Source organism: Leucopleurus acutus, assembly GCF_964270905.1.
Source record: "Leucopleurus acutus genome assembly, chromosome: X".
NCBI lineage: Eukaryota > Metazoa > Chordata > Mammalia > Artiodactyla > Delphinidae > Leucopleurus > Leucopleurus acutus.
Window position 1 is genome coordinate 128,167,979 of NC_139148.1, and position 12,980 is coordinate 128,180,958.

General features: G+C 44.8%; 1 protein-coding gene across 2 annotated transcripts in view; it reads left to right on the top strand.

Annotated features, from left to right (window-relative positions):
* MTMR1 (myotubularin related protein 1) overlaps positions 1–12,980 on the top strand; it is a gene marked incomplete at its 5' end in the record, with an annotated part of 77,866 nt that overhangs the window by 58,729 nt on the left and 6,157 nt on the right. For both annotated transcript variants that reach the window (XM_082865411.1, XM_082865412.1), the window contains 3 exons: positions 3,169–3,261; positions 7,925–8,038; positions 11,725–11,901. In XM_082865411.1, the coding sequence (XP_082721537.1) occupies positions 3,169–3,261; positions 7,925–8,038; positions 11,725–11,901 (384 nt within the window). The remainder of the gene's footprint in view (positions 1–3,168; positions 3,262–7,924; positions 8,039–11,724; positions 11,902–12,980) is intronic.

Genomic DNA, 12,980 nt, shown 5'->3' on the forward strand with positions numbered 1-12,980 from the left:
TAGTGTGTTTTGGGGTGTCTGTGAAGTTAGTATGACTTTAGGCCACCTCTCTGCTAATGGATGGGGTTGTGTTCCTCTCTTGCTAGTTGTTTGGCATGGGGTGTCCAGCACTGGAGCTTGCTGGCCGTTGAGTGGAGCTGGGTCTTAGCGTTGAGACGGAGATCTCTGGGAGAGCTCTCGCCGATTGATATTACGTGGGTCCAGGAGGTCTCTGGTGGTCCAGTGTCCTGAACTCGGCTCTCCCACCTCAGAGGCCCAGTCCTGACAGCCGGCCAGAACACCAAGACCCTGTCAGCCACACGGCTCAGGAGAAAAGGGAGAAAAAAAAGAAAGAAAGAAATTTAAAAATTAAAAGAAACAAAATAAAATAATTATTAAAATAAAAAAAATTTTAAGTAATAAAAAGAGAGCAGCCAAAGCAATAAACAAATCCACCCATGATATCAAGTGCTAAAACTATACTAAGATAAACATAGAAATCAGGAACCAGTCAGTCGCATACAGCAAACCCCAAGTCTACAGTCGCTCCCAAAGTCCACCGCCTCACTTTTGCGATGATTCGTCGTCTATTCGTGTGTTCCACAGATGCAGGGTGCATCAAGTTGACTGTGGGGATTTAATCCACTGCTCACGAGGCTTCACTCTCCCCAACTTCTTAATGTTGGGGTGCCCTAGGGCTCAGTCCTCACATCGTTTCTTTTCTTTTTGTATGCTTCATCCCTTACTGAGCTCAGCCAGTCCCATGATTTTAAATGCATGTATTTCAAATCTGTCATCCCCTCCCCATTGCCACTCCATCCCCCTTAGTTCAGGCCTGGCCAGCTCCCTCGGGACTATTATGGCAGTCTCCCTGTCTCCTTCCAACCCACTGTCCCCACTGTAGCAGATGGGGCATTACATAAAGCAGATCTGGTGCCGGCTCTCCCCAGCACAAACCCCTCTGAGTGCCCACGGCCTACTGGGTTGTGGGCAAACTCCTCAGCGCCACGTTTGGGGCCCTTGGTGATCTGGCCCTGGCCCACCTTTCCAACCTCGTCTCACCTCTCTCGCCTTGCCTCAACCGTGCCCTGCTACTTATGGCACCCCTGGTGGCCGCCACCAACCCCCCACCCCCTGAGCCTCCCCACTGCTTCTCATAGAATCTATCCCTGGCCAGCCAGAAGCAAGTTCCTCCTGGTCCTTCAAGTTCTATCTCAAGTAAGACCTCCTCCATGACCGTGACTCGTGACTTTCCCGCCTAGCTTCCTCCTCTAGACCATCCTGGGGTGGCTGCTTGTTCCTTTGCAGCCCCACCATATGTGTCTCGGACTAGGAAGCCCCGGCGCACTTTATCGCCTCTGTTGTTTACAGGTCTTCTCCTGCGACTAAACCACAAGTGAATTATTCATTGAGCACAGATGCTGGGTCTCATGTATAGTGTACCCCAGGTTCCTAGCCAGGGGCCTGGCCTCCACTGGACCCCATGAAACCACCAGAAATCCTGAGGGCTGGGTGGGGGACGCCTTGCACGCACCGTAAGAGTTCAATGCGTCTCTATTAAAAGAAAGAATGGATCTTAAGTTGTAAACTGTCAGTGCAAAACTTCCCCTGGTGCCTTAAATACTGAGGAGTAGGTTCCACAAATTATTTTATATAGAAGTACAGAAGTAATGCAATGCATGCAGCCACTCTGGAAAACAGTATGGCAGTGCCTCAAAAACTTAAAAATAGAACTACCATACGATCCAGCAATTCTGCTTCTGAGTATATACCCCCAAAACAGGGACTCAGACACTTACTTGCACACCCATGTTCGTAGCAGCATGACTCACAGTAGCCCAAAGGTGGAAGTAACCCAGTGTCCATCAACAGGTGAATGGGTAAATAGACTGTGGTCTACCCATACAGTGGGATGTCATTCAGCTTCCAAAGGGAAGAAAATTCTGATACCTGCTACAACACGGATGAATTAAGAGGACGTTATGCTAAATGAAAGAAGCCAGTTGCAAAAGGACAAACGGCACGATTCCACGTGTATGAAGTATCTAGAGCAGTCGAATCTGTAGAGACAAAGGAGGATGAGGGGGTCCAGGGGCTGGCGGAGGGGAATAGGGAGTTACTCTTTCAGTTTGGGAAGTTCTAGAGACGGATGCTGGCGATGCTTGTACAACAGTGTGAATGTACTTAATGCCACTGAACTATACACTTAAAATGGTTTTGCTGGTAAATTTGATATGTATTTTTCACTACAATTAAATTTTTTTTAAAAAAGAAGGCAGTATACTGTTCCTTTGAGGGGTTCATGTTGACTTGATCATTTATTTCTTTTTCTGTCTTTCTTGGTGGCGATTTCATAGGCCAGTATTTCTTGATCTTCCTGTGTGGTGATCGCCTTGTATCTTCATAACTTTCCTTTTCATCCTTTTGCTTAGGCATCAAATTACTCGAAGTTTTTGTTAGAATGCTCTCTCGTGAGCTGTTTTTAACTTGACATTTTCAGTGTTTTTGTCAGTCCTGTTTATGTGTTTGAAATTATCTTTTACCTTTTAATGTGAATCTATTAACATCTTGTAAAATATCAAAAGGTATGATATACAATACTGGATATCAGTTATGTCTTAAAACTGGAAGAAAACCTGGAGATACAATCCCGAACTGCCTTGAAGACTCCCCATTACCATTTCAACAGTGAGGCTTTGAGGTTCTCTGAGTCATGCAGAATTGGCTAAAACTTGTGGACTGTTAATTGTTGTTTTGATTCTCAGACTTCTTGACATTTCTGAAAAATGGGGGAAAAACACTACACTTGTGGAGAAAACGGCAGTCGTCATGTGCTTTGTGAGCTGCTAATTGCTGGTCCCACATTGACACCAAGCACTTGGCATGGTGGCTGGGGTGGACTGAAAGGTCGGCTGGCCTTTTGCTTATGACTTCTCCATCTCCACTACACTAAAGGGCACTTATAAAGCAATCAACGTGTAAAAACAGGACGCTGAAATTTTGTTTCCTAAGAGTAATGGCAATCGGTTCAACGCAATGAACGTTTTTGAGTGCCTTTTATGTGCCTGGAATTCTGTTAGGCCTTGGGACATATAAATGAGACATGCTTCTTGCCACCAGGCAATTTAAAGTGACTTTTGAGAGGACCATGGCATACATTAAAATGTTTAACCTCTTGATTGTTTTCAGCGAGTGGGCCATGGCAATGACAACCATGCAGATGCTGACCGATCCCCTATATTTCTTCAGTTTATTGACTGTGTTTGGCAAATGACAAGACAGGTGAGAGATTTCAAGTCTATTTCTGACCTTTATAGTCTGATCTAAGCATATCTTAAAGTTGAAGACAAACTTTAATTTCAGGTTCGTTCAAAGTGAAGATGTGTGTGTGTTAAATATGACCCCTTCTGTTATTTAACTCAGTTTGATTCTAATTACTTAGAAATATAAGCAGAAAATTGGAAACAACCAACTTCACACCTAAAGGTGCTTTTCTCCTGCAAGCAGTTTTTGTCCGTCATGCTGTCCGGCAGCTGTGCAAACCCTGCCCCTCAGTCCTTCTCTTTCTTTCACTTGCCCTCTCTCTGTCAGGGTAAGCACGCACAGCCCGCTGCTGGGCAGGTACTGGAAGATTCCCAGGAGTTAGAAATGGGGATGTGACTGAACAAAGGGGGTGGAGACCAGGGAATCCAGGACCCTCTACGCCCCGCCCCAGGCCACAGCCCCTCCCACCCCAAGGTGAGGAGGAAAAGGACTGTCCCAGGACCGGTGGCAGATACGAAGCTGCTGAGCGTCTTGTCATTTCTTACCCGGCAGTGCGTGGGGCCCTGGTAAGCCAGGTGGCCACGCAGGGGTCTCCCTTCCCTAAGCCAGTCGGCCCGATGGTCAGCAGGCCAGAAGGCATGTGCTGTTTCTTCCCTCATCTCCAGCGTCGAAACCCAAGTTTGGGGTCTTACCCTCACGATAGGACATTGTGCCATGCAAATGGACCTGGAATCAGAGCCAGACAACAAGCCAGAGTGCCGGAGACAGCCAGAGGGACCGGAGACAGGAGGGAAACCAAAATAGAGGCAGAGATACAGTGAGAGGGACAGAGGCGAGGGAGAGACAGAAAGAGCAAGCAAAATGCAGAGCCCCTTCCAAGGTGCCTGCTTGGGTGGGACTATGGGGAAGAGGGGATAGAAGAGCATGGCCTGGGCCCTCTCCTTCCTGTTGACCTGGAGGTCTGGCCTTGACTGCCTCGGGCACACGAAGGGGACCATATCATGTTAAAGATGCGCCTGCTTGGGCCCTGCCCCTGGACACCCTTCTTCCTGTGGGCCTGGGGAGAGGCCCAGGTGTGTGTAGTTCTTAAAAGCTCCCCAGTTGGTTCTGATATGAAAATGAGTTACAGGACAAGTGATCCAGACAAGTGGTTCCCAGTGCAGTCCTGGGGCCAGTAGCCTCAGCCTCCCTGGAACTGAGAGATGCAGGTTCCCAGGCCCCGCCCCAGACCTGCTGACCCTGGATGGGGGGCAGCACTCTGTTTCACAAGCCCTCCAGGGATTCTGCTCTACTGGGGTGCTGCTTAAACTTGACTGTGCACACAGATTCCCTGGGGATCTTGTCAAAATGCAGTTCTGATTCACGGGTCTGGGGCAGAGCCTGAGAGTCTGCATTTCTAACAAGCTCCCAGGCTGTGCTACTGGTCCACAGATCACACTGGAGTAGGAAGGATCATGAGAGAATAGATAGATATGCCTTCAGAAATTAGAAAATAATTGGGCTGGCGTGGGGTTCTAAGCAGCCGAAGTACATTTCACAGAGTCCTCAGGCCCTCCCTTAGAACTTCCTCGCACTTTTAGACCCAGCTTCCCCAAGCTGATTGGGCTCTTGCATCATCTGAGTGCGTAGTTCACGGCTGATTCAAAGCAGCCAGTTAGGTAGAGGGGTGGGGGTAGAGGAGGGGTGGTCTCAGCGGCGGGCACCCGATGGTATGAGTAACAGGGAACAGCAAACACATACTCAAAAGGCACGGACACCGGCCTCAAGTCTTACTGTTTTGTAGTGCCATGTACTCGCAATTTGTATTGATTCCAAGCCAGTAACAAAATTAAATGATGGTTACATTCAGGTTAAGACAGGAAGGTATGACATACATTTCAGAAAAATTACATAAAAAGGCTGAACACAGAAAATAATTCTGATGCTTCTGAAGGGATAAGCACCATTTTTGTGGATGTGAAGTAGCTTATTCCTCCCAACTGCCTAAAGTGCGTGTGTGTGTGCGTGTGTGTGCGTGCGTGTGTGTGTGTAACATCTTCAAACTGACTTCCATTCTTCATATTGCTTAGTGTCTATTTTCATGTCTAATTTATATAATTTTTGTAATGTTTGATTTTTAAGAAAGAAAATGAGGGGTTTGGGTTAGGTTTCAGATGCTTCTTACAAGCTTTAAGATTCTGTCCGTGAAATGTGTATAATTAATTTCTTTTAAAATACCATTGTTAATGCATTAGGAGACACACCAATAATCAGTCTAACTATGAATTAAGTTACAAGTGAATGAGATATGTAGCTTGTCAGAAAAGATGCAGTAATGTGACAAGATTAACTTATTTTTAGGTTTCCTACTGCTAAATCAAATAAGCCAAGTCAGTGTAACGTTGTTAGACATCTCAATGAAATGAACTAGTCTGTGTGCACAAATTGATATCAAAGGAACTGAGGGAAAAAGTCATTGAAGGACTCCAGAGAAGAGTCTCAAAGACATTCTGCAATAACCCCAGTTTAAACAGACTTTTTACCCTTTTGGATCGGTTTAATAGTTGATGTTTTTGTCCAGGTGCAGAATTTCATTATGGATTTCTATGGGGTTTTTGAGACCACACTTTTTAAAGTGTATGGTATAGTTTCCAGGAGAAAAGGCTAAAAGAAACTGTGAATCACAGAGGCTTAATCTTGTATTTGTATCTAGCAGTTGCTACTTCCTCTGATGAAATGTTTCCTGAACTGAGTTTAACACAATGCCCTTCGGATACGAATAGCAGTCCTGACCTAACATGAATAGATGGAGCCTTTGTGTCCCCGTGTTTCGGGTGCCAACCGGCTTGGGCTGAGCCCCGCCCACCCTGACCTCCCATACCTGCTACCCACTTGGCCGGAGTAAGGCTTGTAGTCAGTGGCGATGCCCCCCTCCACGGCCCGCCCAACCAAGCTCGCAGATCCAGAATGCGGGCTCAGCGTTAGGACTAAAGACTCATGACTTCAAAAATATGTCAATAGAAGCTTTGCTGTCCTGTTGATAAATGTATATTTTTAAACGTTTGAAAATGAAATACAGACCTTCCATTTCTATCCTTGATTTAATTGCTTCAGTATATATGTAACTGTTATATTTTTGCTTAAGATTCATAAATTTCTTGGTGCCAATAACTTATAAATAGAGCATGACTAAGCTGCATAGAAAAATACTAGAAAAAATTGACCTAATGTACTTGGCCAGATTTAGTTGATTTAGTTCATCATTGATTTGGTTCATCATTGATTTAGTTCATCTAAGAACAAGATTAAAAAAAAAGTTATGTGTTTCTCTGAGAGCAGTCCTTAAGGTAGACAGAGGCAAATCTTAATCTAGGGCCGCTGAGCAGAATTCCTTAGGTTGGCTAATGTCATAGCCTGGTGAGGAAAATAACAATTTCAGATGGAGTTTGGACAGTCCTGCATTGACCATTGTTTCGAATTGAGAAGCTTGTCTCTGGTCTAGTAAAGTAATAAAGATAAGCTTAAAAAATAAACTTTCCATCAGTGACTCTGGTTGTCACTCTAGAGATGACAGAATTAGTTGTGACAGTCTGCAAACATCTCTGATTAGGGAATAGATCTTTAAAGTACACTGATGCACAAAAATATGATGGGTAATTCTATTTGGTTTTGTTCTAATTGCCTTTGCTTCATTGAATAGGTGATGAATATTTCACTATGTTTTTACATTAGAATTCTGGTACATGGTAGGCTTCCAGTACATGCCTGCTGCTAGGATCATTATCATCATTTCCAGATCGTCTCTATCATGGCTACTAAATGTCAGCTACTGGCTAGAAACTCACGGCAGTGGTAATTCTTTGCTGGAATTCTGCTAGCCCCATTAAGAATTACCTGAAACAGCAATTGAGAGGATCATGTGGTTTTCCTCCTTATTCTGTTAATATAGCGAATTACAATAATAGTTTTTTTGGGGTTTTTTTTTGTTTTTGGTAACCTTGATCTTCAACTCTTAAAGCAGCCTTGCATTCCCGAGACAAACCCCACTTGGCCATGTGGTGTTGCCCCTTTTACATTGTATATTGCCAGGTTCAGTGTGCTTACATATTGGTAAGAATCTGGGGATGTATGTCCATGGAGTTGTCTCTGTGGGAAGGCTTTTAATTTCGAGTTGTTTGTTTAATAGAAAAGGACTTTCTATTTCTTCTTCAGTCACTTACCTGGGAATCCCCCTCCCTTCTCTGTGACTCAGAATGTGCTTCCACAAGGGAAGCTGGGACAATAGTAGGACTTGTCTCATTGGTTTCCATTCTGAGCTGGGGCGGGGTGTGGTTATCACAGTCCTGTGCTCCTGGCTGTTGCCAGTGTCTACAAACAGCTGGGTCATATATTTTGTCCAGCTCTCTAGTTGTCTCTGGCACAAGGATGAATGCAGGCTGTTCTGTCATCGTGGCGAGAAGTGGAAGCAGCTTATAGATCTGAAAAGTACAACAGTTTCTGTTGCTTCAGGTTGTCTCTCAGCCAGATCTATAAGCTTGGCCTGGAACCTGGAGACAATTAAGTTCTACATGGCCTCAGTTTTCCTTTTAATCTTTGACTATATTCCAAGTTGTAGCTTAGCTGTCTTTCACAAAAAACTTAGTACCAATTTGTTTTAGAAATTGAACTTTAAAACTAAACCTTATTTCTCTCTCCATTTAAGTTTCCTTCAGCATTCGAGTTTAATGAACTATTCTTGATTACAATTTTGGATCACCTTTATAGCTGTCTCTTTGGGACTTTCTTGTGCAACTGTGAACAGCAGCGACTGAAAGAGGTAAGTGTATTATATCCTCTGGCTTTCCTGATTGCTCGAGTGCCTTTCCCATTAAGTGCCACTGCAGAAGGGGGACTGAAATGGAGAGGGGACTTGGGTCTCACCCTGCTGCTGTCTGTAAATGGAGGGGTTGCACGAAATGCCCTCCCAGGGTTCACCAGCCCCAGCGCATGTGTCTAATCTTCCAGCTGAGTTGACGAAAGCCCCTTCCTTTACGGGTGCGGGGGCCCAGGGAGCCCACAGCTCCCTGAGGTCTCTAGTGTCAGGACTAGACTCTGGACCCTCTAATCTCCAAATGCTATGATGCTGCTCGTCTTTCTCTGTGCTCTTGGGCAGAAGGGTACTGGGAGACCATGGACAAGGAAGTCTGTAGATGAGCCCAAACCTCTCCTGAGGTAGCAAGCTCAACTTTGTTTCCATCAAGCTGATAAAGGAGCAGTTACCAAGCTTCTCTGTTAGATTTACCTCTTCCTTTTCTCCTCACTTTGGGATAAAAGACAGAAATGATCAAAAGTGAGGAAGCATTGGGAGAAGGCAGCTTAAAGAGTGTCCTCTGGTTCACAGAAAAGGACTTCTGCCAGCGGGTTTAGTGTGCTAGAACATTCGAGAACTTAGGAGAAAACGGCAGGCCCCCAGAGCCCGCCTCCCTCTCTCTCAGCGCACAGCTGACCACTCCCTCACCCTATGCCCTCTCTGGTTCTCCCCCACCTCGCTGGCCTTCCCTGCTCCGTCTGTTTCCTTTTAACCCATCTCTAAACTTGGAGTCGCCCGGGCCCAGGTCCTCTTCTTGTTCTCTCTCCAGGTAGCTTCATCTGTCTTGGGGATCCAAATGCTGTTTTCCTCTTCCTCCCTCACCCTTTTGCATCCCACTCAGTGGCACCTCTGCCCATCTAGATGCTAAGGCCACATACATAGGGGCCATCGTCAATCCCTCCCTCGCCCTCACCTCAGCTGCCACGTTCAGTCCCTCAGTGAGTACTGCCAGCCCTGTCCCAGGATGGATTTGCAATCTGGCCACCCCTCACTGCTCCACCACGACAAGCCTAGTTGAAGCCTACCCAGCCCGCAGTCTTGCATCTGGAACTAAGGCAGCTGCCCAGAAACGAGCATTTCTGACCTCCAGTGAATCCAAGCATAGCGACCAGGGCAGCGCTCCCAAACTTCAGACTGGTCACATGCCTCTCCTCTGCTTGAAACCTCCCTGTGGCTTCCCACTGTGATCAGGGTGAAGTCCACATTCCTGAGGGCCCAGTGTGATGGGGCCCTGTTAACCTCCTAATGAAGAAAAAGAATTTAAATGAGTGAATTTTATGGTATGTGACTTATCTCAATAAAGCTGTTTTTAAAGAAAATGTCAACAGAACAATATGGTTCATATGTAGAATTTAAATCCTTATGGTCTTATCTTTTTTTTTAAATCAAAATGTACTCGAAAAAATCAGCTCTCTTGAGATATAATTTACATACCATACAATTAACCCTTTTAAAGTGGACTGTTCAGTGGTTTTTAGTATATTCAGGGTGCAACCATCCCCACCATCTAATTTCATAAAATTCTCATCACCCCAAAAAGAAATCCCATACCCGTTAGCAGTCACTCCCGATTCCTCCCTCCGCCCAGCCCGCGGCAGCCACTAATCTACTTTCCGTCTCTGTGAACTCACCTCTCCTGGACATTTTGTATAAATAGAATCATACAGCATTTGTCCTCTCCTGTCTGGCTGATTTCACTAAGCATACTGTTTTCAAGGCTCATCCATGTTTGGCATATACCAGTGTGTCGTTCCTTTTTCATGACTGAATAATATTCCATTGTATGGACAGACCATAATTTGTTTATCCAGTCATCAGCAGATGGACATTTGGGTTGTTTCTACTTTGGGCTCTTATGAATACTGCTGCTATGAACATTCATGTTCAAGGTTTTGTGAGGACATATGCTTTCACTTCTCTTGGGGAGACACCTAGGAGTCGAATTGCTGGGTTCATATGGTAGCTCTATGTTTAACCCTTTGAGGAACCACCAGACTGTTTTCCAAAGCAGTTGCAACATTTAACATTTTTACCAGCAATGTCTTAGGGTCCCATTTTCTTCACATCTTTGTAGACACTTGTTATTGTTTATCTTTTTGATTCTAGCCATCCCAGTTGGGTGTGAAGTGGTATTTCATTGTGATTTTTGTGTGCATTTCTCTGATGACTAATGATGCTGAGCACCTCTTCAGGTGCTTATTGGCCAACTGTATATGTCTGTGGACAAATGTTGATTCAGATCCTTTGCCCATTTTTATTTGGGTTATCTTGTTATTATTGAGTGAAAGAGTTCCTTATGTATTCTTTACATACATAAGTCCCTTATCAGATACGATTTGCAAATATTTTCTTCCATTCTGTGCACTGTATTTTCACTTCTTTGATGGTGTCATTTGAAACACACGTCTTTAATTTTGGTGAAGTCCAAGTTATCTGGGTTTTTTTGGTTCTTATTGTTGCTTGTGCTTTTGTTGTCATATCTAAGAAACCATTGCCTAACTCAAGGTCATGAAAGTTTAAGCCTATGTTTTCTTCTAAGAGTTTAGCTCTTATGTTTAGGCCTGTTGTCCATTTTGAGTTACTTTTTGTATGTGGTGTGAGGTAACGGTTCACCTTCATTTTTTTGCACGTGGTTCTCTAGTTGTCTAGTTGTCTCAGCACTGTTTGTTGAAAACATTCTTTCTCCCATTGAGTTTTCTTGGCATCCTTGTTGAAAATCAGTTGACCATAAATGTGAAGGTTCATTTCTGTACTCTCTATTCTATTTCATTGATGTGTATGTCTATGTCTGTCCATCCTATGCCAGTACCACCTGTATTGATTACTGCAACTTTGTAGTTAAGTCTTGAAATTGGGAAGTGTGAGACTTCCAAATTTGTTCTTTTTTCCCAAGATTGTTTTGGCTATTTGGGGTCCCTTGAATTATTGCTGGTGTTTCTCTTGTAAATATAAAATATAAAATATGAAGAGATCCTAATCTCTTGTGTCTAGATAACTTGGGGAGAAGTCAGCTGGCTTGGGAGCAGCAGAATGGTGGAAAACACTCCTGGCCTCACTGTTTTCTCACTTTGGCTTTGTACTTGATCCACGTTTAATGTCGATCTGCCCCATCATGCCTGTGGGTTTGGGTGCCTGCATTCCGATGAGCAATGCAAAGTTACAGTGTACTGTAAAATTGGGAGGTGGGGATCTATAATTTAATGATATATTCTCTATATAAGGCTTCTTCAGCCTGCCACCCCACAGGTTTTCCCCCAGATAGCCATGATTTTCCAGTGAAAGGAATCTTATCTGTAAATTCTACCTATGGTCCTTAATATTAAGGGTCACACAAGCAACGTGCAAAAAAGAATAAAAAATGTATTTGTTAAATATGGGCCCCATCATCCTGGGATTGTTAGAAGGTTCTCATTCTGCCTTCAAACAGACACAGTCGCCAGATGTCATCTAACTCAGCAGTACGTTTTTCTAGGACAGTAACTAGTTTGTTTTTGGGTCATGTGTGCAGAGGGATGGGGTGGGACTTAGTAAATGTTCCTGGTTTTTATCAGTTGAACCCCCTTCATTATTCAAGTCCTTTTCTCCACGTGGTACAAATTCTTGAGGCTATGAAGTTGAATTTATTTCAGTGTATTCCTTTTTTTGTTTTTCAGGATGTGTATACAAAGACTATATCTCTATGGTCTTATACCAATAGCCAGCTGGATGAGTTTTCTAATCCCTTCTTTGTGAATTATGAAAACCACGTCCTATATCCTGTTACTAGTCTGAGTCATTTGGAATTATGGGTAAACTATTACGTGCGATGGAATCCACGAATGAGGCCTCAGGTATCTTTTTGTTTTTCTTTTCAAAAAAAGCATATCTTTCTGCCCAAGGAAAGATGGTGGTGTAGAAGTAAGTGAAGGTACACAGCTGATGAAGTGTTGTAAATTACTGCATTTGTCAGTCCTTCCGATGACTCGACTCGGTCACAGCTTATAGACTCTGGTAGCACAACAGAAAGAGGGCACGTGCCGAGTCACAGCGCATGTACCCCCTTGAGGAAGGGGTCGTTTCCCCCTCCCTTTTCACTGTAACATCTCCTGAGATTGAAAAAATATTACAGAACAGTGCACATCAGGGCCAGGCAACCGGCTGTGGTCGCCCTTGGTGTTCAGTGGCTGAGCTCTTCCAGCTGGGTGGCCGGGACATGGTGGGTGTGGTTGAGAACCAGGCAGCCAGCCCTCACCTCCATGGGCACGTGGCTTTCTACTGAGGGTTCTGGGCTTTTTTTTTTTTTTTTAAGTTGAATTGTCTTCGGGTTTACTGGCCGTGCACCAGGAGCACGTCTCCAGGGCCCAGTTTGACCTCATCACTTCTGTTGGCCCCAGATGTGCAGATACGTCTTTCCTCTCTGCCCCCCTCCTGCCTGATCCCTCCCTCTTGCTCTGCACCTTCAGAGCCTCTCCAGGCATGTTTCATCTGTCTCCTCCTGCTTGGGCAGCCGTGACAAAGTCCCACAGACTGGGTGGGTCCAACAACAGAAATGTATTGTCCCCCAGTTCTGGAGCCCGGAAGTCCAAAATCAGGGTGTCTCAGGGTTGGTTCCTTCTGGGAGCCGTGAGGGCAGGATCCGTTCCAGGCCTCTTTCCTTGGCTTGTAGACGGCCATCTGCTCCCTGTGCCTTTTCACGTCATCTTCCCTCTATGAGTATCTGTGTCCAGATTTCCCCTTTTCATAGGGACACCAGTCATACTGGATTAGAGCCACCCTACTGACCTCATTTTAACTTCATTACCTCTGTAAAGACTCTCTCTGCAAATAAGGTCACATTCTTTGGTACTGAGGGCTGGAATTTCAACTTATGAATTTAGGGGGGACACCTGTAATAGTCCCCAAGCCCCACTAACCACGGGGAGGACTGAAC